At 43.8% G+C, this 27,171-nt stretch overlaps 2 protein-coding genes across 2 annotated transcripts; one reads left to right on the forward strand and one right to left on the reverse strand.

Annotated features, from left to right (window-relative positions):
* Nucleotides 1-11,303: 11,303 nt before the first annotated feature.
* LOC123311676 (cell division control protein 2 homolog 3-like) lies at nt 11,304-12,296 on the reverse strand. The gene has a single exon (XM_044895744.1). The coding sequence runs from the start codon at nt 12,294-12,296 to the stop codon at nt 11,304-11,306; it is 993 nt and encodes a 330-aa protein (XP_044751679.1).
* Nucleotides 12,297-21,938: 9,642 nt separating this feature from the next.
* Nucleotides 21,939-24,950, forward strand: LOC123312071. The gene is made up of 2 exons (XM_044896266.1): nt 21,939-22,182; nt 24,230-24,950. The coding sequence occupies exons 1-2, from the start codon at nt 21,968-21,970 to the stop codon at nt 24,387-24,389; spliced, it is 375 nt and encodes a 124-aa protein (XP_044752201.1). The 5' UTR covers nt 21,939-21,967; the 3' UTR covers nt 24,390-24,950.
* The last annotated feature ends 2,221 nt before the right edge of the window (nt 24,951-27,171 follow it).

The following is a 27,171-nucleotide window of genomic DNA, read 5'->3' on the forward strand; positions in this document are numbered from 1 at the left end:
CAATTGCTTGTTGATAAATCTTTTCGGCTTGCCCATATACGTCCTTGGTATGGTATTCATGGGTTTTCGGAAGTTCTTGTAGCTTCTGATGAGTTTCTTTGAAGTTGTCCCATTCTTCATTTAATTGTGCCATCTTCCTGTCGCAGTATTCTTTGGTTTTTCTCGATGGTGAATCTTTCTTCATATTGATATGAGCCCTTTTTATGGCTTCGGCCGTTTTGAGCTGCTCGGCGACGAGGTTTTCCATTTTTTTTTTTTTTTGATCTCTGTGTTGCTGGCTGATGGATTCAGTGGCTGGATATTATGTGAGTGGTTGATTTCTTGTGGATCGTGGATACAGTGGGTGTTTTCCAAAGTCCCTGGTGGTTGAGTCCGTTGACTGCTTCTTGTTGTGTGCCCAGTGGATGTATTTCCCTGGTGGTCGAGTCAAAGGGTTGTAAGTCCGATGACTGCTTCTTGATGTGTGCCCAGTGGATGTATTTCCCTGGTGGTTGAGTCTGTTGACTGCTTCTTGTTGTGCGCCCAGTGGATGTATTTCCCTGGTGGTCGAGTCAAAGGGTTGTAAGTCCGATGACTGCTTCTTGATGTGTGCCCAGTGGATGTATTTCCCTGGTGGTTGAGTCTGTTGACTGCTTCTTGATATGGGTTCAGTGGATATTTTTCCAAAGTCCCTGGTGGTTGATTGTAGGCTCGAAGGACCAATGTTGGATCCGGCCCGAAGGAACAATGTTGGGGTGGTATCTCAATTGTACCTCAAGTTCTAAGAGTTCTGGGTTGGTGAAAACTTAGGGACTCGAGGATTGAGATTGATAATGCGGATCACTTGATAATGAACGTTTATTTCCTAATCTAACAAACTATATATAGTCAAATTGTACAATGACGTCAAGACCACATAATCGAAATCGACTTACATTTTGCATATTCAGTACATTTTTCTTTACTTGCTAAATTGCTGCAGTTGGATTAAGGAATGTTAGATATTAAAACAAACTACTGCAGTCCTTTGTCTCACCTGGCCTACTTACACAGGAAATAACAATTATGAAAGAGCGGATGATCTAAATAATTTCGAATGGAAATATTTGGTTGAATTGAGTTTATGAATTTTTGATATATCTGATTTTGGATATTTACTGTACGTTTCGTACAAGAAGAGTATTTTTGAGTTTAGAATTTTTTTTTCTCTTTAATTTCATTAGTCCGGGATAGAATATTTCTTTAAATTTTTTTATTGTTCACCATATTGGGTGATTGTCCGGAGTGAAGTGGCCAAACAGAAACTTAGGTAAGACGACACGCCGTTATTTTTCTGTTATATAATATTGGAACTTCAGCCTCCCTTTATCCCTTCCTACCCCTAGTTCAAGCTCCGCTCCTACTGTTAAAGCACCCCGCTGGCGTGGATACTCAGGGGGTGCGGAGGCACTTTGGAGTGGCAGAAAACCTTCCTTTATGCCGTCCTACCCCGGGATAAGTTCCACCCCTACTGCTAAAGCACCCCACTGGAGTGGATACTCAGGGGGTGCGAAGGCACTTTGGAGTGGCTAACCCTCTTTCCTTCTCCGTTGTTTCGACGCTCACTTCAGTTGTTATCGAAGAACCCCGCTGGCGTGGATACTCAGGGGGCGAAGAGCGCAACTAGGGGTGAGCTGTTGTAAATCTGTGCCGTCTTTCATCCCCTCACCTGGCTGAAGTCCGATATCTGTCCGTCAAGTGTACGTCTCAGGTTCTGGCTGGCGAACAAGTCCGTTAACCCCCGTATAACGTTTGAGATCGGATCCAGTGTTATTCCGTCCGTCTTGCCCCTGTAAATCTCACCGATTTCGAGTCACTGTAAAAACTTTTGTAGTAGTGCCATTTGTGTTCCCCTTTTTCGAATCGACCAATAAAAGTTGTATACGTTGATTCTGCCTATCATTGTGCATCGCTAACACCCTAGACACCAGGGAACCCTGTCTCCGGCTAGTAGCTGCCAGGGTAATAATAATAATAATAATAATAATAATACTTTATTAATCCTGTCAGACAAATACATGTATAGGACAAGTCAGAGAAAAAAACAAAATCAAAATAGAAAACTACTCACAAGAATCAGAAAAATATTCAGCAACAGAATAATAACATCTACTAACTAAAATAACTTTAACTGCTTTTTTGAATTTATTCAACTTAAGACTTCGCAATGATCTAGGTAAGTGATTAAAAAGTTTGATACAGTGATACATTGGTGAACATTCGAATCTAGAGGAATTATGTTTTGGTACACACAACAATCCTTCGTTTCTTGTACTGTAGCTATGAAAGCTAGAAAGTTTGGTGAACTTATTTTCGTTTTCTTTGGTATAGATCAAACATTTGAGAATGAAAATTGAGGCCAAGGTGAGGAGACCATTTTCAATGAAAACCGGTCTACAGGAGGACCTAGGCTCAACATTAAATATCATACGCAAGATCCTCTTCTGTATAACAAAGACTCTGCCAACGTCCGATGAATTACCCCACAGTAGGATGTTGTATGATAGGTGACTGTACACCAAACTGTAGTATATGTTGAGAACGGACCGCAAAGAAAGTGAATTCCGTACTCTACTTAAAGCAAAGTAAGAGCCATTGAGTTTTCTACAGACAGAATCGATATGAGTGCTCCACTTCAAGTTGGAATCGATGTGGACACCCAGGAACTTGGTATGGTCCGCAGATGAAATAACCTCGTCCAAATAGCGTACAACCAATCTGCGTTCGCTGGATCTTAGAGCAAAATGAACGCATTCAGTTTTAGCAACATTAATCATTATTGAATTAGAGCGACACCAATCAACAAAGCACTGGACTAAAAGGTGACATAACCTCTGTAGCTCGTCAAAGCTTCGCGCAGTAACCAATGCTGAGGTGTCATCGGCGAACAGTAGTATTCTGATCATGTTCAATAGACGAAGAAGATCGTGGCGGGATGTTGCAGCGATCATCATCTTTTTTAAGTTGCATGGTAGAACGTTTATGAAAAGTAAGAATAGGAGCGGCCCCAGGACTGAACCCTGAGGGACACCCAAATTCACTTCATGTTCATCCGAAAATGCGTTGTCAACTCTGACGATCATAGTTCTGCCCTCAAGATAGCTGGAAATCCATCTCAAAAACACTCCTCTAAAACCCATTCTGTAGCATTTTTCGATTATAAATTGGAAGGAGAGACTGTCGAATGCCCGTGACAGGTCAAAAAAACAATCCCGCGACAAACAATCCACTATCAAGGCATTCATAAACGCACTCAACAAAGCAGAGAGCTGCGGATTCAGTTGAGCGGCCCTTCCGAAAACCATGTTGTGCGGTGTCAAGTACATGATGCTTATCGAGGAAATTCATCATCCTGTCCAGCACAATCCTCTCGAAGACCTTGGCAAAGACACTGAGGATGGAAATTGGTCTATAGTTGGCGATTTCGTTCAAGTCATTCTTCTTGAATATGGGTATGACAATAGCCTTCTTGAGATGGCTGGGAAATAATAATAATAATAATAATAATAATATTTATTGATTCCATTAGATTACATATATAACGTAAAATTGGGATAGGTCAGAAACATTGAATAGAAAAATAGTTAACCCTTACAAAATTCTTTGAGATCACCTATATTGTAGGGCTCACAGTTTAAAATCACAGGATACAAGGCTTTCTTAAATTTTAAAGGGTCAGAAATATTTCTAATTTTAGGAGGCAACATGTTGAAAATACTCACTGCCATATATTCTACGTTTTTTTCTCTTAAAGTAGTTTTGTGTGCTGGTACAGTATAAGGAAATATTCTTCTAGTAGCATTTAAATTTTTGTAAGGCTCGAAATAATGTTTGTGTTTACAGAAAAAAATCATTAATCTAAATATATATAAACCATAGATAGTTAGAATATTATTGCCTTTGAAGAATCCCCTACAAGATTCTCTATATCCTAAATTTAACATTGTTCTTAAAGCTTGTTTTTGAATGACAAATAAATCGCTCACATAAGAAGAATTACCCCAGAAAATTATTCCATATGACAGGATAGATTGAAAGCTGGCAAAATATACAACTTTAAGCAGATCAAAATTGATTTGCTTTCTCAACATAAAAAGCATGTAATTCACAGAATTGAGTCTACCTCTAAGATGTTCAATATGAGGTCCCCATTTAAGGTGTCTATCCACTACAATTCCCAAGAAAGTAACACTCTCTCTAACCATGACATCATTACCTGAAAAGTTAATTGACAAAGGAAAGTGCAATTTAGATCTTTCACTATAGAAAAACAAACACTGCGTTTTATCAACATTCAAAACAAGATTGTGAGCTCCCAACCAGTCACCCACCGACTTCAGTACACTTTTTGAGTCTTCTATAGCTGTTGCAACACAAGGGGATTCGAGAATGTAGTTGGTATCATCAGCAAACATACCCATATTGTGCTTTATTGGAATTCTGGCCTTAGGTAAACCATTAATGTAGATAATGAAAAGTGGAGGTCCTGGGATACTTCCCTGTGGAACGCCCATAGTGATTACTCTCTCGTTCGACTGCAATATTTCACCATCCACTTCCATAACAACTATCTGTCTCCTGGATGACAGGTAACTCTCCATTAGCTTTAACTGATTGTCTCTGATGCCGTAGTCCTCAAGAATTGATAACAATCGTTCATGATCCACACAATCGAAAGCCTTGGTAAGATCCAAGAATAGACCCAAGGGAACCTCACCTTGTTCGAGGGTAGCTAAAACTTTCGTTATAAGTTCAAATGTGGCGGTTTCAATATTTCTGTTCTTCACAAAGCCATGTTGATGTTTCGAGATAACATTAAATTTATGAAAAAAACTCAGAAGTCTGTTACATAGAATTTTCTCAAAGACCTTAGAAAATGAAGATAAGATGCTGATAGGTCTGTAACTGTTTGGCTCTTCAATGGGACCCTTCTTATATATGGGCTTCACAATGGCAATCTTCAGACTATCCGGAAAAATGCCCTCTTCAAACGAACGATTGATTATATAACATAGGGGTGAAAGAATAATCTCAATAGATGCCTTGACAATTTTCATTGGAATTTCATCATAACCAACGGACTGTTTGTTCTTTAAAGATTTCACGGCTGATAGTAGCTCGCTGTGTGAAACCTCAAACATGAAAAAGGATTTGCCCAGTCTGTCATGATCAGTGTCAATATCTTTGTTCAAATTACTTGTGAGTACATGAGGAAAATCAATGAAAAAGTTGTTAAACTCATCTGGCAACAGAGAGCCATCACAATTGCCAGTAATAGTCGCTGAGATCTTGTTTTTAGTAAGGGAATTAATTACATTCCAGGAAGCCTTGGACTTATTATCAGAATTTTTAATGAAGTTGTTGAAATGTTCCTTTTTTGCCCGGGATAGTAGGTAGTCATAATGTTTCTTAGTGGATTTATACATGGATTTAAATTCAGGTTTAGTAAATGAAGCAGTATATAGAATATCAAGCTGTTTTTTGATAGTCATTAATTCAGGAGTAAGTTTGAAGTTCTTTTTTGATGGTGAGTGCTTAATGTTAACTCTTGGGAAACACTGTATGAACAAGTTGGAAAAACGTTGATGAAATACATTCCAAAGTTGATTGGGATCAACAGAGTTGGTATAGATGTCATCCCAACTCAGTAAGGAAAGTTCTTGAAGGAAAAATTCAGTAGATTCAGAGCTGAAAATTCTTGTTTTGGCAGTTTTGTTTCTTTGTTTAGGATTGAAATTCAGGTTGGTAGTGAATTTCAATGCAGAATGATCGGAAATATGATACTCTATTACCTGGGTCAATCCTTCAAGGGCAGTAATCACATTATCTAAACAGGTGCCTGAAGAAGGACGGGTTGGTTGTCGATTTAATGGTTTCACATGAAAACTTTCCAAGAGAGACATAAAATTTCTGACATCAGGTGAAGTGGAGAGGATGTCCAAGTTAAAATCCCCTACCAAAATGAATGGAGCTTTTTCCAGCGAGCATCGTTCGAGTATTGTCCTAAGTTTTTCCAAAAATAGATCTACATCTGCCAATGGTGGGGAATTAGGCCTGTAGATGCAAATAAACAGAAATTTGTGCTGGTCTACAGAAAATTGAGCTGCAGAGCATTCAATAACATAGGGTATACTAATAGAATTATAGTCCTTTCTTTCGGTACAGGTAAATTCTTCCTTACAGTATATCGCACAACCACCATGACTTCCCCTTGCACGACAGTAGCTTGAGACCAGCTTATAACCAACCAATTTATACGCCTTAAGTTCTTCACTGCATTTCCAGTGTTCAGTCACAGCTATTATGTCTGTTTTTTCTTGATGAGCCACAAGTTGAAGTTGATTGAAAGCAGTACCCAAGGATTGAACATTCTGAAGAATGAGGCTAAAACATTTCTCTGATTTAAGTTCAGGACTAGCAGCAGCAATTATGTTTTCTGTTGTTCTCTGTTCTTCTGAAAAAAATTTTTGTCAAAGGAAAATTCTCTCAATATAACTCCTCGGGGCCAGAAGGATTCACAAAACACAGTTTTGTAGGCATTTTCATCTGGTAGGCCTATACTAAAAGCCGAGTTTTGTCCAATTGTGTTTAACTTTTTCACTATTATGAGATCACTACCTTCTATACAATCCAAAAACGATAACATATCCTGTTCTGTGACTTCTTTACCAGCAATTCTACCAACATAGATCCATTTTCTACGTATTGCACCTTGAATTAAACTTTCTGAACTATCCGTTTTCGTACCAAAACAAACTTTCTTTTTGTTTATTACGGCTGGTTTTCTCCTTTTCTTCTCGACTGTGGTCCATTCCGTTTTCTCTTCGGGTAAATTTACTCTAGAAACTGAATTGCCCCGATTATTCGCAATATTCACTGGTGGTACCTCAATAATTTCGTTGTTTACATTCATTTCATCTTGACGCTGACACTCGGATGACAATGTAAGTTGATCATGCGTATTAGCAAGGTTATTTTTGACCACAGAACTGTAAGGATTCTTGGATGTTGATGAGCCAGTGTTGACGGGTACAATTGTCTTATCTTGAGGATTCGTGTTTTTGACGGTTTTTTCTGTTGTTTTTATTTGAAGTTCAAGGCTGGAGATCTTAAACTTCAAAAGTTCATTATTTTCCAACAGAATCGAATTTTTACTTCTGGTTTCATCCAAAAGAGATTTCAAGTATTCAATTTCAATGCGAAGGGTTTTGTTTTCATTTCTGATAGAAATTTCCTCATTTAACTTTAACTGACCTTCGTCTGATGGGGCATGATGACAGGTGGCGTTTTTCCTGTTTGCTGACTTCAGTAAGCATGATGGATGGAAAATATCACCGCACTTGACACACCTTATGAATTCACCAACTTTTCTGTTGCAACAATTGCAAATATTATCGGGCATCGGTGGCATCTCTGCCCTAGCACTCGGACTCGCTGAACGATCATGTGATACATCTTCACGCAGCGACATTTCAACGTCGAATGACGTTACTTATTGAAAAATTGATAATATGGGCAAAATGTGGAGCAATAAGCGCCCCGATCAGTTTTAAAATTCTGGCGGAAATAAAATTCACTCCACTGCTTTTATTATTTTTGAGAGACTTTATTGCATCAATCACTTCAAATTCCAGCACAGGATGAAAGAAGAATGTTGAGCTATTCATTGAAGATGTAGTGCATGAGGACGACAAAGAGTTATTATAGTACACACTCAACGTTCGCTGGGTGATCGTCGAGAAATAATCTGCAAACACAGAGGCCAGATCCCCAGCCTCGACATATGAAACACCATCGACTAAAATCTCCTTCGGCCGAAGTCCTTTATTTCCTCTGCCAGTAAGAGTATTAACCAGGGACCACACAGTTTTGTTTTTATTATCGGATTTTTCGATCAATCCAGTATGGTAATCTAACTTTGCCGTCCTGAGTAAGGAGTTGTAGGAAGATTTGGCACTCCTATACAGGTCACAGGTGGTCTGACAGGCCATATTAGTCCGCATCCAGTGAAGATGCTTCAGATCGCGCTTTGCCGATACGATCTCTGGAGTAATCCACTTCTTGGGCTGATGAGGAGAACCATTACACTTGAAGAGTGGACAACACATCTCAAATGTGAATGCTGAATCACGTCAGCAAATTCACTGAAACATCCATTCACATCCAGAACGCCATACATCCCACGAAAGTCACTTACAGATATACGGTACACAAAGTCGTCGAGATTATATTGACTCAAATTTCTGACCAACTTTGACCCATGCTTGGCCACCGGCGAGAGACTAATGGGAAATCCAAGCGAAAGAGCTCGATGATCGCCCAAATAAGCTTCGTATACTTCGGTGGTACAGACGGACAGGTCCACATTACTCAGAATATAGTCCAACTTTGATACGGATGTGTGGCCTGTTATGTCCGTGAAGATCCTAGTAGGTTCTCGAGAAGAAATATGCAAATCGAAACATTCAAGTAGATCTATAAATAATTTAAGATTAGGACAATTATTATTTAGAAGATTGACGTTCAAATCGCCACAAACAAAAATTTTATCGGCTAAACCGCTACAATAGTCCAAAGTAGTAGAAATTGCGTTCAAAAATATTCCGAAATCTCCAGAGGATGGTCGGTACACGCTGAGAACAACCAAGCGGATTTTTTGGACGAGAACTATTGTCCCACTCACTTCAAACTGCATCTCTTGGGAGAACCGCGACACGCACAATTCTTTCACTTGAACACCATCTCGGATATAGACCATAGATCCACCATGAACTCTTGAAGGGCGGCAGTAGAAATCAGTCAGGTAGTATCCCGGAATGGTCATTGTTAGGATCGCCTCAGGACAGCACCAATGCTCAGAAATACAAACGACATCAGGACGCTGGTCGGTGAAAAGAATTTCAAGATTTTCCAACTTGTTAGAAATGCATTGGACATTTAATTGTAGCAATTTGAATTTATTTTTGGCCTCAGGGCAATTATTATTGCCGATGGATGTTTGAAGCGGTTCAGAATCAGCTTTAAAGTTCAGCTTGTGACCACAGGTTGATGTCGCTTTATAAAAAACTTATTCACAGCAATTCCTTCAGGCCAAAATTCAGGATTCATAACTGTGTTGAAGTATTCTGTAGGTAGTGATACCTTGAAAGAAGAATACAACTCCGGTTGTTTCGAATTAAGTTTTTCGCAGGAGACATTCTGTATATGTTGTTTAAGGAAATTTTGCAATTCAAGTACGGTCGTCTCTGGACTGAGCCGTGATACGTGGAGGTAAGATAACTGCTTTTTAGGTGCTACATGCAGGATGTTCGACTTGAGTGTACCAACCAGAGGCCTATTAATTTTTTTGGTTACTGTCGTTGTGTCAGATATTGGAATTCTCGGAGAAATAGGATTTTCAGCAGGTGAATTTCTTGGGTTCTTATGTTTTCTTCTTTTAGTGACAGTATTCCACTCGGAGGAATTCTCACCAGTTACACATAAATCGCCGGTCAAGGTTTCATTCAATTTTGGAATTTCCTTATTCGGAATGCAAGCAGGTGTAACATTCAGTGATACCGATGCCGAAGATAAAGATGAATCATCGGGGATGTTCCGAACCGGTTGATTGCTGGGTGTATTACTGTCATGCGGTGCAGCGATAAGGTTCTTTTGTTTTTTGAATGAACGTAGTTCTGATGAGAGTTCTTTTAACTGTTTATTTTGGTTTGTTATGATAGTCTTCAAATCGTTGATCTCTTTGAAGAAAATAGCACTGATATCAGCGACGATTTGTTCCCTCAACTTGGAAAAGTCCATTGTTGAATGCAGGTATTCAGCGGTCTGTGTTTCTCGATTGATGAAATTAGACGCGTTCTCACCCATTTGACGGCAATTCTCACAGATCCATTTATCGGCACAATTTTCACGGAGTTTATTGTAGCTTTCAAGTGATAAGTTAGCACATTTTATGTGATAGCTATTGGCACAATTTGCACACTCTATAGAATCATCGTAGCGATCGATTTTATTAGTACATTGCGTACAGCAAATTCCGCGACCTCGCGTCATGCTGGTCGAATATCGAATGGTAGGTTTGCTATTCTCCCTTAAAGAATAGCTGGCGCTCGAGAACACCGGAGAAAACCCCATTACAAAAATGGCAAACTTACGATTGACTGCTAATGATTCGCCGAATTAATACCTTAAAATTTCGCTTGCCGTGAATTACCGTCCGCCGTGCTTAGTATTTTTGAGTTTAGAATTTTCACTTTTTTTTTTCTCTTATTAGTCCGGGACAGAATTTTTCTTTAGTTTTTTTCTTTTAATTATTGTTCACCGTATTGGGTGATTGCCAGAAGTGCAAGTTGCCAAACAGAAACTTAGGTAAGACGACACGCCGTTATTTTTTTGTTATATAATATTGGAACTTCAGCCTCCCTTTATCCCTTCCTACCCCTAGTTTAAGCTCCACTCCTACTGTTAAAGCACCCCGCTGGCGTGGATACTCAGGGGGTGCGGAGGCACTTTGGAGTGGCAGAAAACCTTCCTTTATCCCTTCCCACCCCAAATTCAAGCTCCACTCCTACTGTTAAAGCTTCCCGCTAGCGTGGACACTCAGGGGGTGCGGAGGCACTTTGGAGTGGCAGAAAACCTTCCTTTATCCCTTCCTACCCCGGGTTAAGTGCCACCCCTACTGCTAAAGCACCCCGCTGGCGTGGATCCTCAGGGGGTGCGGAGGCACTTTGGAGTGGCTAACCCTCTTTCCTTCCCCGTTGTTTCGACGCTCACTTCAGTTGTTATCGAAGAACCCCGCTGGCGTGGATACTCAGGGGGCGAAGAGCGCAACTAGGGGTGAGCTGTTGTAAATCTGTGCCGTCTTTCATCCCCTCACCTGGCTGAAGTCCGATATCTGTCCGTCAACTGTACGTCTCAGGTTCTGGCTGGCGAACAAGTCCGTTAACTCCCGTATAACGTTTGAGATCGGATCCAGTATTATTCCGTCCGTCTTGCCCCTGTAAATTTCACCGATTTCGAGTCACTGTAAAACTTTTGTAGTAGTGCCATTTGTGTTCCCCTTTTTCGAATCGACCAATAAAAGTTGTAAACGTTGATTCTGCCTATCATTGTGCGTCGCTAACACCCTAGACACCAGGGAACCCTGTCTCCGGCTAGTAGCTGCCAGGGTAGGTTTGCTATTCTCCCTTAAAGAACAGCTGGCGCTCGAGAACACCGAGGAAAACCTCATTACAAAAATGGCCTGCTCCCCTTCGGCCCGAACAACCCCTAAACTAGGGGTCGTGAGTTCAATCCTCACAGGAGGCACCATCCGGCGGCACCCAGAGACGGCGCACGGTGGCGGACGGGAATCTGAAGCGGTGGCGAACACGGGGGCCTTCTCTACCCTCTGGCAGTAATGCCCGCACCCTCCGCTTCAGACTCCTCGTCCATTCTGAGGGATTTTGGACGGTTCTGAGACGGTTTGCCAGGTCCGGTGGTAGGCGGGTCACCCACGGCCCATCGGACGGTGGTGACGGGGTCTTCTCCAGGTCCACCACGGTGGACAGATGAACGGCCGGCCACTCCCACTGGTCGGCGGAGCGGCGGAGGGACGGCTCGTCCATCAACAGCCCTTCGACGAACCAGACCACGGACGGATGCAGCTGGGCCAACTCCCTCTGGCGTTCTCCGCCTGGGGAAGAGGCCCAGTGCTCCGTAGCCTGGCCATCGGTTTGGCAGGGCCGGCCCGTGGCCACGTCCATGGCCACGAGCCCTAAGGCCAACAGGTCCACCGCGGTGCTGTATGGCTCCCGACGGAGTTGTTTCGGGCTCCAATACAGAGGAGTGCCAGCCAACTCTGTTAGGAGTGGTCGGCACGGTGTTAGTTGCTCGGCCACCCCAAAGTCGGCTAGCATGAACCGAGCCCCCTGTCTCAGCACGTTACCGGGTTTCAGATCGCGGTGGACCACGCTCTGCCGATGGCATTCTGCGAGGCCCACAGCGATCTGGCGGACCACCCGGAAGAAGGATGAGGGGCCCCTCCTCGGACCCTCGCGGGCGAGGAAGGTCCCCAAATCCTCCTCACATAACAGCAAGACCAGGTACAGGCGCAGGGGCTCCACCAACATCTCGATGAGCGGCAGAATGTTGCGGTGGTCAAAGAGGCCCATGACGGCTTCCGGGTTCAGGCGGACCTCCTTGACTGCCCGCTGCTGACCCTCCTGGCCACTTTCCCTGGCGCGGTAAACGCGGCCAAAGCCGCCTTCCCCCAGAATGGCTTCTAAATTGTATCGCTCCATCCTGCAACGGTAATAAGTATTAGTTCAAATATTCAGAGAAAACACGGTTCTGGCTGGTCCGGGTGACGCATCCTTGTTAAGTAAAAAAAAACTTTATTATTTTTTTTTTCTAGGGGCCGGACAACTTGTGATGTACTGACGAACGGACGGTGCGGATTCACAACCCGGCATGGGGCCACGGACTGCACACTTGGAGTAGGACGGAGTACGGGGAAAATGGTACCTGTCGAGGGAAGGAAAGGTAAAACGGTTATTTAACTAGTTTACCAAGTGGAGGTGCTGTGAATCGGTGGAGCATCTCGGGCATGCTCGAAGAGCAAGCTCTTCGCTCGTCAGCATCCGACGTGGACACGGGGTATCTTCCCTACCCTCGATGCAGTCACAGGCCTCCAGTGTGTCCCACAGGCCACAACGGTCACAGCTTCGAGTCGACGGCCCCCTAGTCAGCCAGGTCGGTCCGGGGAGGCCACAACGCCAGCACGCCCCAGATACGGTTGTCTGCAAATCGGACATCTGAAACTGATTATACGTTCAGCACGGTCAACACCCACCGACGGCCGGAGGGCTCTGGCGGACGAAACGGAAAACCCCTCGAATGAGACCGGAACCAAATGGTGAGTTCGGTAGATATTCTAAACGGTTATATACGGTATACTCACTAAAAATCTGACGGGTGAAACGGTTTTAAATCCTTCACATGAATATTGGTGATTTTCTTACCACTGTCATCTCTCAGGTCATAAACAACGGGTGAAATCACTTTCACAACGGTATACGGACCAGACAACTTCGGAGCCAACTTGGCTGCAAAGCTATCAACGGCAGACGACAGCGGATTAGCACGGCGCAGAACTCTATCACCGACATAAAAACGAACTTCTCTTCGACGGAGGTTGTAATGGTGAGCTTGCTGCTCAAATGCACGGTACAACCTGGTATTGACAAACTCATAGGCCTCCTGAAGATGACGGATTTGTTCTGTACGGTGAGTAAGATTTACTCTACTTTCTTCTGGGCTTCTGTTTGTCTCCTCGGTGTCTTCGTCTTGAGTGTTTGACGAGTAGATTGCCTTTGGAACTGCTAATTCCCTTCCATAGTTCAGGAATGCCGGTGTGAATCCTGTAGATTCTTGTTTTGCGGTATTCAGGGCGAAAGTTAGTTCACCCAACTTATCATCCCAAGTACGGTGGTCGGCTTCACAGAACTGACCTATCATAGTTTTCAACGTACGACTGGCTCGTTCTACGGCGTTGCACTGTGGTGTATACGGAGGGGTGAAACGGTGAGCAATGTTTAGCTCTCGGAGACTGTTTTTGAACAGTCTACTGTCATACTGTACCCCGTTGTCTGATATCACCAGTTTCGGACAGCCATATCGGAGTATAACTTGTTCATACAGGGCTGAATAAACGGTTTTAGCGGTGGCTTTTCGGAACGGACGGCATTCAACCCACTTCGTAAAACGGTCCTGCATCACCACTACGTAAGAATTTCCCTTCTTGGAACGGGGAAGTGGCCCAACCACATCTGTACAGACCTCTTGGAACGGTGCATCAGTCATTCTATGTGGTTGCATTTTTCCAGGCGTCTTCTGTTGTGGTGCTTTGTACCTTTGACAGGATGGGCAGTTTCTTACGTATTTTGCGACATCTCTGAACATCCCTGGCCAGTAATAATTACGGGCTAGCCGAGAGATGGTTTTGGAGATTCCCAGGTGACCAGCTAATTCCGAATCGTGATTTTCTTTCAGGACCTCCAGATGGTTTTCGGCGCTGGGAATGCTACGATAGAGGAAACTTTATCCGGGTCGGTACGGATTCCTTCGGAAGTAACGACATGTCCTAGGTATTTTAGGGATTTTCGCACAAAGTCACACTTTTCGGGATTGAGACGAAGATTGGCTTCTCTCAACCGCCGGAATACTTCTCTTAAGTTCTCCAGGTGCTCCTCGAAAGTTTCCCCCAGGACAACTATATCGTCCAGGTAAGCGAACGCCTCCAGTTCCATTTCTGGACCAATAACGGTGTCTAAGAATCTCTGAAATGTAGCTGGACTAGCGTGAAGACCAAACGGCATGACGGTGAACTGGAACAATCCCCTTCCTGGAACTGTGAAGGCAGTAATCGGACGGCTCTCCTTTGCTAACGGTATCTGCCAGTATCCTTGTTTCAGATCCAGTGTGGAGATGTATTTGGCCTTACGCAGTTTGTCCAGAATCCCAGAAATGTATGATAACGGGTATGCATTGTAACGTGGTTTACTCGGAGAAACCTTAATCTCGAGCGCCAGCTATTCTTTTCAATAGGAAGAATAGCAAACCTACCAGAGTAGCTGCTAGCCGGAGACAGAGCTCGATGTTGTCTAGGGTAGTAGCGACAATGAAGAAGTCAAAATCGAATTATGTAAAAGTTTATTCACACCTTCGGAAACTAATTATATGTACAAGGGAGATATGTGTGATATAAAATATGAGTGATTCTATAAGTGAAAATACATTCGGGAAATCTTATCCGGTCACGAGCACTTTATGAAATTTATACCGGGTGTAGTGAAAAATTAACGGTTCAATAAAAATGCGCCAACCAGAACTGACGAATGCTAAGGACTTGCTATACGGTATCGGTATGTAGTTGTATTTCTTCGGAAATGAAACACAATAAGGGCGGATCTGTTCGAGACTTTTATTCGCTGCCCCAAGGGTTATAACACGCCATGACTGACAGCGAAGAAAATGTCTATTTTTAACGCAACTACGGGATTTCACTGACTACGTGCGGTATCTCTTATTCTCTGCCCCAAGGGTTATAGCACGCCATGACTGACAGAAAAGAAGAGATTTCGGATTTAACACTTATGACGCGGAACGCGGACAGGGGGGTTGACGGAACTTTCCCTTCAGTACCCCAAGGGCTAGGGCGGATCTGTTCGAGACTTTTATTCGCTGCCCCAAGGGTTATAACACGCCATGACTGACAGCGAAGAAAATGTCTATTTTTAGCGCAACTACGGGATTTCACTGACTACGTGCGGTATCTCTTATTCTCTGCCCCAAGGGTTATAGCACGCCATGACTGACAGAAAAGAAGAGATTTCGGATTTAACACTTATGACGCGGAACGCGGACAGGGGGGGTTGACGGAACTTTCCCTTCCGTACCCCAAGGGCTAGGGCGGACCTGTTCGAGACTTTTATTCGCTGCCCCAAGGGTTATAACACGCCATGACTGACAGCGAAGAAAATGTCTATTTCGCGCAACAGGGTAAAGAACGATAAAATACAACAGAAAACGATACAGTACAGCAGTGTCAAAGTTAAGGAAGTAACGGCGTAGGTCTAACAAAGAAACTGAACGGTACAGACGGGGACCTACCTCCTTTGTTTCAAGCACTCGAAACTCAACGGATTTAAAAGAAAAACTAAAAAATTAACTCTAAGCACTGATGCAACCACAAAATGATTATTCTTCAACGGCGAAAGAAATACCGAAAATTAACTGAATCTATGAAAGAAGTCACCACGTTAGAAAGCGAAAAATCGAAAAATACTCAAGCGAAGGGAAAGCACTGAAGTAAAAGTCAAAAGTGGAAAAGTGAGCCGAAGAACTGAAGTAACAGTCGAAAAGTCGAAAAGTGCCCGTCGCGGGGGGAAAATTTGCTTTTATAGGCATATCCCCTCTCACGGTAAAAATCTGAAAATTCCAGAATGCGACAAGAATGAAAAACGTCGTCAGCTCCGGTTTATCGCATATCAACAGATGAAAAACGTCGAAATCTTCAGCGGCATGTAAGAAAAACAACGTGAAATACAGATAAGCGGTTTTTTACATTTACTCTGCCTGTCGGAATGAACGTACGGAATATTCGAGAATTAAAATATTTTCAAAGACGGAAATTTAAAACGAAAGAAATGCACTAAGATGAACTCCAATTTTCCTCAGAAAACTGGGGTTCATTACAGCATCTTTTACAGACACTTGGTTGACGGCACGGAAGTCGATGCAAAAACGGTATTTTCCGTCTTCCTTCCTGACAAATACTACCGGTGAACTCCACGGTGACTTGGAGGGTTCAATCACTCCCTCAGCCAGCATACGGTCTACTTCCTGATTGAAGATCTCCTGCATTTTCGGGTTTAGGGGTGGGTATCGTTGTTTGATCGGTTCGGTGCCCGGTTACAGTTTGATCTTATGTTCAATCAGGTCGGTTGTACCATATAGGTCTTCAAACTTCTTTAATTCTTCTTTCAGAAATGCCTCCAGCTCCTGTCTCTGAGACTCCGTCAGCTCCAACAGGTGTTCTTCGGCGGTGTGAACTTCTGCGGTGGTTTCGACGGGAGTCATCAGTTTCGAGATCAGACGGCCTTCCAGAAAGCACTCGGCGGTACTGAGATTTACGGAAAACTTGAAAGTCGATAGAACATCCATCCCCAGAATAATGTCAACCGGTAAGTTTGGTACCAGTAAGAATTTCAAATCAGGCAGTGTGTAATCGGAAATTTGCACGGTGGTGGTGTACAGTTTCGGTGTGACGGTGGTTTGTCCGTTCGCTATTAGGGCGAAACTGTTGTGCATTGTTTGTCCTGTGATTCCTTTACTTTCACACTGATCGGATACGGCCTGACTGCAGAAACTCCTGGTCGCTCCGGTATCTATTAGTGCTCGGAAGTGTTTTCCGGCTATTCTGACCTCTACTAACGGACGGTTATCATTACAGGTAGTCGGTTCCAGTGGAGTCAAGACTCCGGGAGATGTGGTCGACTCCGCCTCCAATCTCCCCTTCAGTTTCCCGAACACGGACACTCTCGTGAGAGAATGTTTTCCCTCTGGCATCGAGAACAGAAGATTTTCGGTGGCCTGCGACATTCTCGACGCATGTGGCCATATCCACCACATCGGAAACATTGTGTCTGGAAGGACACTCTCCTCCCTGAAGGTGGTTCCGTCCGGTCAGCGGGGCTATTTTCGGCTGGACGGCGGGGTGGCGGTGTTGAAGGTCTGGATTGACCTTCGGACCTGTCTCCGGAAGTCGGACGGTGAGATTCCTGTTGCTGGACTATTGATTCTCTGGACCTGGTTGGCTTTGGACGGCTTTCCCCCGGCGGAGAAAGTCGTGTCTGGTTGGCTGTCGGCGGGACTGATTCCCTGTGGTCAGCTGTTTGGCGAATCTGCTCTCCGGTATCCATAGAAAAGCTTGCTTGATATCGGTTCAGTTGACGGGGACTGTACGTCAGGTGAGGCTCTTCCACAAAACCTGGTTTGGAGGGTGGCCGGGTGTACTGGCTCATCTGCCACTGGACCAGTTCAAAAACTTTTCCCTTACGGAGAAGTTCATCATAAGTCTTGGTCTCCTGGAAGGCCAAGGCTTGCTGTAAGGGCGGGATCAACCTCTGTCGGATAAGCCGGATCTGCTCCACCTCGGATGGTTTTGCATAGGTGAGTTTCTGGAATGAGTTCTGCATCCGGGTAACATATAGAAGCAACTTTTCTTCAGGGCCTTGTGTTCGCCTTTTTATTTCCTCCAACAGATTCTTCTCGTAGTTAACTGGCAGAAATGCTTCTTTCAGTTGGTTGCTAAAATCCTCCCAGTCCTCGAAAGTACCTCTCCAGGGAATGAACCAATTCCTCGCATCCTTTCGTAGTAATTCATACTCTGATTCAAAAACTTGTTCCAGGGATACTTTACGTGATTCAGCCAGCCTCTCCACCTCCTCAAGAAATCCGGTTACACTACCAGTGCCATCAAAGGAGATGTTCCATTTATGTACCGGGACAGTTGGTACTGTTGATCGAGACTCCGGTACCGATCTGGCAGGTGTTGTGATAATTGGCCGGTCAGAATTTATCCACGGTGCAGGTAAGTGTGGGAAAGACACCATTCGTGTGGAATTAACCCATCTACCTTGTGTCGGACCCTCAGGTGTTGTTGTCCCACAGTCCTGTGTGAGAGGTATCGCTGGTAATTGTTGCAGTAATGCTCTACATGTCTGCCTTGTCTCATTCATGACCCGTTCTAATGTTGGATTTCTTACAGGTGTACCGGTACGTGAGACATTAACTACAGCAGGAGGATCGACACCATCTCCTAAGTCGATAAGTGATGTCTCAACCTTTGATATCCTCTCCGGTTGGATCGGTGACACCCCAGGTGAACTGGGCACCTCCTCATCCAAAAGAGACCTCTGATCTCGGTTGGATGTCTGCGGCTGTTCAGGATTACTCTTCCTACGCAGCTCCTCCAGTGTCTCCAACGCCTTATCTGTAGTTGCCTTCATTTGTTCAATTAATTGTAACTGTGTTGTGTCTGCGGTGACAATAAAGTTCAGCCTGCCTTGAATGTGTATTAATCTGGTGTAAATTCGCGAAAATTTGTTAGCCGCATTATTATGATTGAAGTTCTGAAGGGATTCTAACAAATCGGTGAGTTTATTTTGACAGATCTCAATCTCGGAGGCGGGATTAAATGATGTTGGGGGTAGTAGAGGTTCATTAGACTGAAGTACTTGTCGTAGTAGACTCCGTTTAGTCATCACAGTACCCGGTATCGATTGTCCCCTTAGTTGTAATTCGTATGTAAGTTCATCACTGAGTAACCGGTTCACATCCATGTTCGACATATTATATTCAACTAAGTCCGATTCAGAACGCACCAATATTTCACACTCGGTATGTCTATCACAATCCGTTTAAGTTCTAAGTCCAACCCGGTAAGTTAATCGTTAGCCAACCTATTCACTTAAGTTCGAAGTGGGTATCGGTGTACCCCAAACAAAAATTAAGTCCCGGTGTATCAGAAAAGAGTCTAAGTCCCGGCGCACCAAAAACAATCTAAGTCCCGATGTATCACAAAAAAAATTCTCAAAAATTTGTTTTAAGTCCAACCTTACTCGAAAAAAATTTCAATCAGTCCCACTAAAGTCCGAAAATATTCGAGAAATGCCGCACACAATCGCAAGTCACTTCGTATAGTCCGAAAAAATTTCCTGAAATTCGAATAGCACCAAAACGCACAGGTTGAATTCCAAACAGTCTTTCAAGTTCAATAGCCAGAAAATAAATCACAATAATTGACTTTCAGTTTTCAGAAAAATCAGAAATAATCGGTAAGTTTCAACAGTACAGGTCAAAAGAAAATAGAAAACAGGTAGATAGGTTATCAACAGGTAATAGGTGATTCCCTATTGAACCGATAGGTAAATCACACCTATTAAATTTTACCAATTGCGACAAGTCCGGAAATTCACTCACCTTCAATGTGAAATTAAAACAGTTCAATTCAATAAATCAGAAATATGCAATTAGAAATCGGAAATAATTTTCACTGATATAACGGCGGAATAACAGTTCAGTCTTCAACAATTCAATACAGTAATCGGCAAAAAGAATAATCACAAATTATTTTCAACGGGGTTCAACAGTAGGAAAATTTCCAAAATATAGTCCAATTCAATCCACAGTATAACAGTTCAATATGGAGAGGCAGGGAATAAAACACAGTTCAAGTTTATTTTTCACAGTTTTCCGTTCAAGGAATAGTTACTCACTGTTCTGAGGTTTTACTCACTGTTTCGGGAATTCACTCACTGTCCGGTTATTGTCTCTCACCTCAGTTGTTTCCTGGTAGATTCTGAACGGTCCCTGCTCGGGAGCCATTTTTGAACTGTTATACTGTGGATTGAATTGGACTATATTTTGGAAATTTTCCTACTGTTGAACCCCGTTGAAAATAATTTGTGATTATTCTTTTTGCCGATTACTGTATTGAATTGTTGAAGACTGAACTGTTCGGCCGGAGTGGAGCTTAAACTAGGGGTAGGAAGGGATAGAGGGAGGCTGAAGTTCCAATATTATATAACAAAAAAATAACGGCGTGTCGTCTTACCTAAGTTTCTGTTTGGCCACTTCACTCCGGACAATCACCCAATATGGTGAACAATAAAAAAAACTAAAGAAAAATTCTATCTCGGACGGCCATTTTTGTAACGGGGTTTTCTTCGGTGTTCTTGAGCGCCAGCTATTCTTTAAGGGAGAATAGCAAACCTACCCTGGCAGCTACTAGCCGGAGACAGGGTTCCCTGGTGTCTAGGGTGTTAGCGACGCACAATGATAGGCAGAATCAACGTATACAACTTTTATTGGTCGATTCGTAAAAGGGGAACACAAATGGCACTACTACAAAAGTTTTACAGTGACTCGAAATCGGTGAAACTACAGGGGCAAGACGGACGGAATGACACTGGATCCGATCTCAAACGTTATACGGGGGTTAACGGACTTGTTCGCCAGCCAGAACCTGAGACGTACACTTGACGGACAGATATCGGACTTCAGCCAGGTTAGGGGATGAAAGACGGCACAGATTTACAACAGCTCACCCCTAGTTGCGCTCTTCGCCCCCTGAGTATCCACGCCAGCGGGGTTCTTCGATAACAACTGAAGTGAGCGTCGAAACAACGGGGAAGGAAAGAGGGTTAGCCACTCCAAAGTGCCTCCGCACCCCCTGAGTATCCACGCCAGCGGGGTGCTTTAACAGTAGGAGTGGAACTTAACCCGGGTAGGAAGGGATAAAGGGAGGCTGAAGTTCCAATATTATATAACAAAAAAATAACGGCGTGTCGTCTTACCTATGGCTTGGCCACTTGCACTCACAAGAGAAAAGAAAGAACAGTAGAGAGAGCAGAAAAAAAAAACTCAAAACAAAAACTTCTTCTAAAATTTCCCTGAAAAGAAAACTGAAAAAAATTGGTGAATTCTCGAAAATACTCGGCAGCTAATCGGTAGTCAAAACTAATCACGGGAAAATCGCAAGACGGCAGCAAGTTAATCGTAAGTGAAATGGCCTGCGGGGGAACATCTGATTTTATACCCACAGGGGGGGTGCGGAAATCAGATGTGCCCGACAGTCGAAATTCGGTAAATTTGCGTCGATGAAGACGTTTTAATTTCGACTTATCTGTGCTAGCGAACAAAAAACTCGGTTATCTTCCAATTCAGGATGTTTTATACAGTGCGACATCGTTTTTAGGAAATAAAAACGGAATAAAAACGGTACGGTATGTTTACAATTCCGAACGATGTCGGAATCCTGAATTGGAAATTCGAAAAGATATCTCGGAAAATTAATTCAAAACGAAATTATTTAAAAATGAAAACTAAAATAATTATTCTAAAATGAGGGGGTAGGTTTTAAAACTAACCTCTCGTTACATCCCCCGGGCTCCGGTTGAAAAATTGAATCCACGATGAAATAGGGGATTAAATTTTTCACGGTGAAATCTACCAAGTCCGGTTAACGGTTTGACTATCCACGGCAAGACGATTGAGATCGGATTTACATTAAACAAGTTCACCTAATCTACTCCAGGTGGCGTATACTCGGCTAATGCTATCTCGGTTGCTCCCACTCTATGGTCCGCGATGACGGCGCTCTTCGATGAATCTGTCGAAGTTCTGTGTTCTATCAGCTAACCTCCAAAGTCCAATTGTCATTGTCAAATTTCGCCGGGTGGTTCCAAATTTCGATTTCCATTTCCATCGGTGAAAGAAATGCCGGAAAATAGTGGAAACAGTGCAGGACGGAATCTTCAAAGTGAGTACCATTTCGATTTGTCATTCGTTGTATTATTTCTGGGCCATTTTAGGGTGGACTTCGCAAAGCCGGCTCCGGGCACATGCCATGGGGGTTAACAGTTACCAATATCATCCAACCAGGGTAGTTTGGAACACCAGACAGCGTCGTTGGCTCCCCTTTGTGACGGTGGTGCAATTCTTCGAGGGTGTTGGAGTCAGCAGCAGTTGTAGGTTGCATAAAAATGAGAGAAAAGCATTTAGTATACTGATATCCTGGAGCAGAGGGATAACAGGGTGTACGGTGGAATTTCGGAAGAAACGGTAAGAACGGTCGGTAATTTTAATAAGGAGATACAAATATACTGTTCTATTTCACTTACCGTTCATGCCAGTTTGTAATATCGGTGTAAGCGGTGTCAGTCTTCTATTGCTATTTTCTATTCGGTTATTGTATTTAACGAAATGAAAGGTTTAGCGGCATGCAGACAGGAATTGAATTCTGAAAAAAGTACCACCCAGAGCAGGATTCGAACCTACGACCCCCCGATTACCGGTCAGGTACTCTCCCAACTGAGCTACCCGGGCTGACGTGAGGATCCATCTGCATTGTCTGGCTACCACTATCTTCAGAATTCACATGTTAGTATTATCACTTTCGAACTCCGGCGTTCGGAAGCGATTGGAAATGTTATAGGTGGAGGGGATACACATTCGCTTTCAATGATCTTCGGGATTCAACATATCCATTTTCCCGGTGCGTCGTCGACATATAGCGATATCAGCGGGGATCGGATGCGAACCTCCGATCACTGAACAAATTAAGCCGAAAATATAAATTGTGATGATAGTTTAGTGTCTGAAAATATAATGAAATGAAAGGTTTAGCGGCATGCAGACAGGAATTGAATTCTGAAAAAAGTACCACCCAGAGCAGGATTCGAACCTACGACCCCCCGATTACCGGTCAGGTACTCTCCCAACTGAGCTACCCGGGCTGACGTGAGGATCCATCTGCATTGTCTGGCTACCACTATCTTCAGAATTCACATGTTAGTATTATCACTTTCGAACTCCGGCGTTCGGAAGCGATTGGAAATGTTATAGGTGGAGGGGATACACATTCGCTTTCAATGATCTTCGGGATTCAACATATCCATTTTCCCGGTGCGTCGTCGACATATAGCGATATCAGCGGGGATCGGATGCGAACCTCCGATCACTGAACAAATTAAGCCGAAAATATAAATTGTGATGATAGTTTAGTGTCTGAAAATATAATGAAATGAAAGGTTCGAATCCTGCTCTGGGTGGTACTTTTTTCAGAATTCAATTCCTGTCTGCATGCCGCTAAACCTTTCATTTCATTATATTTTCAGACACTAAACTATCATCACAATTTATATTTTCGGCTTAATTTGTTCAGTGATCGGAGGTTCGCATCCGATCCCCGCTGATATCGCTATATGTCGACGACGCACCGGGAAAATGGATATGTTGAATCCCGAAGATCATTGAAAGCGAATGTGTATCCCCTCCACCCATAACATTTCCAATCGCTTCCGAACGCCGGAGTTCGAAAGTGATAATACTAACATGTGAATTCTGAAGATAGTGGTAGCCAGACAATGCAGATGGATCCTCACGTCAGCCCGGGTAGCTCAGTTGGGAGAGTACCTGACCGGTAATCGGGGGGTCGTAGGTTCGAATCCTGCTCTGGGTGGTACTTTTTTCAGAATTCAATTCCTGTCTGCATGCCGCTAAACCTTTCATTTCATTATATTTTCAGACACTAAACTATCATCACAATTTATATTTTCGGCTTAATTTGTTCAGTGATCGGAGGTTCGCATCCGATCCCCGCTGATATCGCTATATGTCGACGACGCACCGGGAAAATGGATATGTTGAATCCCGAAGATCATTGAAAGCGAATGTGTATCCCCTCCACCTATAACATTTCCAATCGCTTCCGAACGCCGGAGTTCGAAAGTGATAATACTAACATGTGAATTCTGAAGATAGTGGTAGCCAGACAATGCAGATGGATCCTCACGTCAGCCCGGGTAGCTCAGTTGGGAGAGTACCTGACCGGTAATCGGGGGGTCGTAGGTTCGAATCCTGCTCTGGGTGGTACTTTTTTCAGAATTCAATTCCTGTCTGCATGCCGCTAAACCTTTCATTTCATTATATTTTCAGACACTAAACTATCATCACAATTGTATTTAACAGTGACACAGGGGTGAAATAGAGACAGACAGGACGGGTGTATCTCACTTGTTATTATCGGTCTCACAATTGATACAGAAAAATTGAATTAACTGTTACGGTTCCTGTTTTTCCAGTGAATTAACGGAATTTTCTGTTGTAGGTGTTGTGGGATACCACTTATCTACACAATGACAGTCAGACGGCCCTGTTTGGTGGTAATAAAAACTGCACAGAACAAACAGAACTGTACGGAACAAAATCTTCCAACACTGGCAGACCTGGCTAGATCCATCGGTTATGGTGGAATCGCGGATATATAGGTATGTACATTTTGTCAGTTAATAAGGAGATACAAGTATAAGGCTCTATTTCACTCACCTGGGCACTTATTCGGTGAAAGCAGCGGTAGTACCCCAATACTAACCTATTTACAATGATGAATATTATTTTTAACGGTAATAGAGGAGTGAAATAGAGTCAGACAGAACGGATGTATCCCATTTATTATCGGTGCATGCCATAATATAACAGTACGGTTGGTTTTTATTACGGTTGCTATACAGCGTACTTACTAATGATCAGACGGATGGAACGGTTTTAAATCCTTCACATGAATATTGGTGATTTTCTTACCACTGTCATCTTTCAGGTCATAAACAACGGGTGAAATCACTTTCACAACGGTATACGGACCAGAGAACTTCGGAGCCAACTTGGCTGCAAAGCTATCAACGTCAGACGACAGCGGATTAGGACGGCGCAGAACTCTATCACCGACATAAAAACGAACTTCTCTTCGACGGAGGTTGTAATGGTGAGCTTGCTGCTCAAATGCACGGTACAACCTGGTATTGACAAACTCATAGGCCTGCTGAAGATGACGGATTTGTTCTGTACGGTGAGTAAGATTTACTCTACTTTCTTCTGGGCTTCTGTTTGTCTCCTCGGTGTCTTCGTCTTGAGTGTTTGACGAGTAGATTGCCTTTGGAACTGCTAATTCCCTTCCATAGTTCAGGAATGCCGGTGTGAATCCTGTAGATTCTTGTTTTGCGGTATTCAGGGCGAAAGTTAGTTCACCCAACTTCTCATCCCAAGTACGGTGGTCGGCTTCACAGAACTGACCTATCATAGTTTTCAACGTACGATTAGCTCGTTCTACGGCGTTGCACTGTGGTGTATACGGAGGGGTGAAACGGTGAGCAATGTTTAGCTCTCGGAGACTGTTTTTGAACAGTCTACTGTCATACTGTACCCCGTTGTCTGATATCACCAGTTTCGGACAGCCATATCGGAGTATAACTTGTTCATACAGGGCTGAATAAACGGTTTTAGCGGTGGCTTTCCGCAACGGACGGCATTCAACCCACTTCGTGAAACGGTCCTGCATCACCACTACGTAAGAATTCCCCTTCTTGGAACGGGGAAGTGGCCCAACCACATCTGTACAGGCCTCTTGGAACGGTGCATCAGTCATTCTATATGGTTGCATTTTTCCAGGCGTCTTCTGTTGTGGTACTTTGTACCTTTGACAGGATGGGCAGTTTCTTACGTATCTTGCGACATCTCTGAACATCCCTGGCCAGTTATAATTCCGGGCTAGCCGGGAGATGGTTTTGGAGATTCCCAGGTGACCAGCTAATTCCGAATCGTGATTTTCTTTCAGGACCTCCAGTCGTTGTTCGGTGGGTACACAGAGCTTCCACGGTTGTCCGAATCCAACTTCAGTAAAGTCGGAAGAGTCCCAGAAGTGACGATACAGTTTCCCATCCTCAACGGCGTAATCAGGGAAATCTTCTGGGTCTCTTTGTACCTCTTGGAGCTTTTTGTTGTACCAACTGCAGCGAACTTCGACGTCGGCCAGGCATACGGAATCTACAGACGGTAACGGGTTTCGGGACAGACTGTCGGCGACTTTGTTCAGGGCACCTTTCCGGTATTGGACTTCAAAGTCGAATTGCTGAAGGAAAACGGCCCATCGAGCAATTCTTCCGGACGGTGACTTGATGGAGTTCAGCCATTTTAGACTCATGTGGTCGGAAATTACGGTGAAATGAAATCCTTCCAGGTATGGTCGCAGTTTCTCTATCGAGAAAACGATGGCGAGACATTCCTTTTCGGACACGGAGTAATTTCTTTCGGCGGTGTTCAAGGTACGGCTGACATAGGCGATCACCCTTTCCTCTCCATCCAGAACTTGGGTCACGGCTCCTCCAAGGCCTACGTCACTGGCGTCTGTTTGCAGGACGAACGGTTGATTGAAATCCGGACAGGCCAGTATCGGTGATTCGGTCAGTTTTTGTTTCAGGAGGTCGAAAGCTTTTTGTTGCTCCTCACCCCACTTCCAACGTGGTTTCTTCTTTAACAGGTGAGTTAACGGTGAAACGACATCGGAAAAGTTCTCTATAAAACGGCGGTACCAGCTAGCAACTCCCAGAAAACGGCGCAATTCACGGATGGTTTTCGGCGCTGGGAATGCTACGATAGAGGAAACTTTATCCGGGTCGGTACGGATTCCTTCGGAAGTAACGACATGTCCTAGGTATTTTAGGGATTTTCGCACAAAGTCACACTTTTCGGGATTGAGACGAAGATTGGCTTCTCTCAACCGCCGGAATACTTCTCTTAAGTTCTCCAGGTGCTCCTCGAAAGTTTCCCCCAGGACAACTATATCGTCCAGGTAAGCGAACGCCTCCGGTTCTATTTCTGGACCAATAACGGTGTCTAAGAATCTCTGAAATGTGGCTGGACTAGCGTGAAGACCAAACGGCATGACGGTGAACTGGAACAATCCCCTTCCTGGAACTGTGAAGGCAGTAATCGGACGGCTCTCCTTTGCTAACGGTATCTGCCAGTATCCTTGTTTCAGATCCAGTGTGGAGATGTATTTGGCCTTACGCAGTTTGTCCAGAATCCCAGAAATGTATGGTAACGGGTATGCATCTTTCACAGACACTTGGTTGACGGCACGGAAGTCGATGCAAAAACGGTATTTTCCGTCTTTCTTCCTGACCAATACTACCGGTGAACTCCACGGTGACTTGGAGGGTTCAATCACTCCCTCAGCCAGCATACGGTCTACTTCCTGATTGAAGATCTCCTGCA

The sequence above is a fragment of the Coccinella septempunctata genome, chromosome 4 (genome assembly GCF_907165205.1).
Source record: "Coccinella septempunctata chromosome 4, icCocSept1.1, whole genome shotgun sequence".
Lineage (NCBI taxonomy): Eukaryota > Metazoa > Arthropoda > Insecta > Coleoptera > Coccinellidae > Coccinella > Coccinella septempunctata.

What these genes read in the sequence shown, in the direction of transcription:
- LOC123311676 (XM_044895744.1), bottom strand. Translation starts at nt 12,296, where the DNA reads ATGGAGCGATACAATTTAGAAGCCATTCTGGGGGAAGGCGGCTTTGGC.
- LOC123312071 (XM_044896266.1), top strand. Translation starts at nt 21,968, where the DNA reads ATGGGGGTTAACAGTTACCAATATCATCCAACCAGGGTAGTTTGGAAC. An exon ending in GTGGAATTTCGGAAGAAACG is followed by an intron (nt 22,183 to 24,229) that starts GTAAGAACGGTC and finishes TTTCTGTTGTAG; the next exon opens with GTGTTGTGGGATACCACTTA.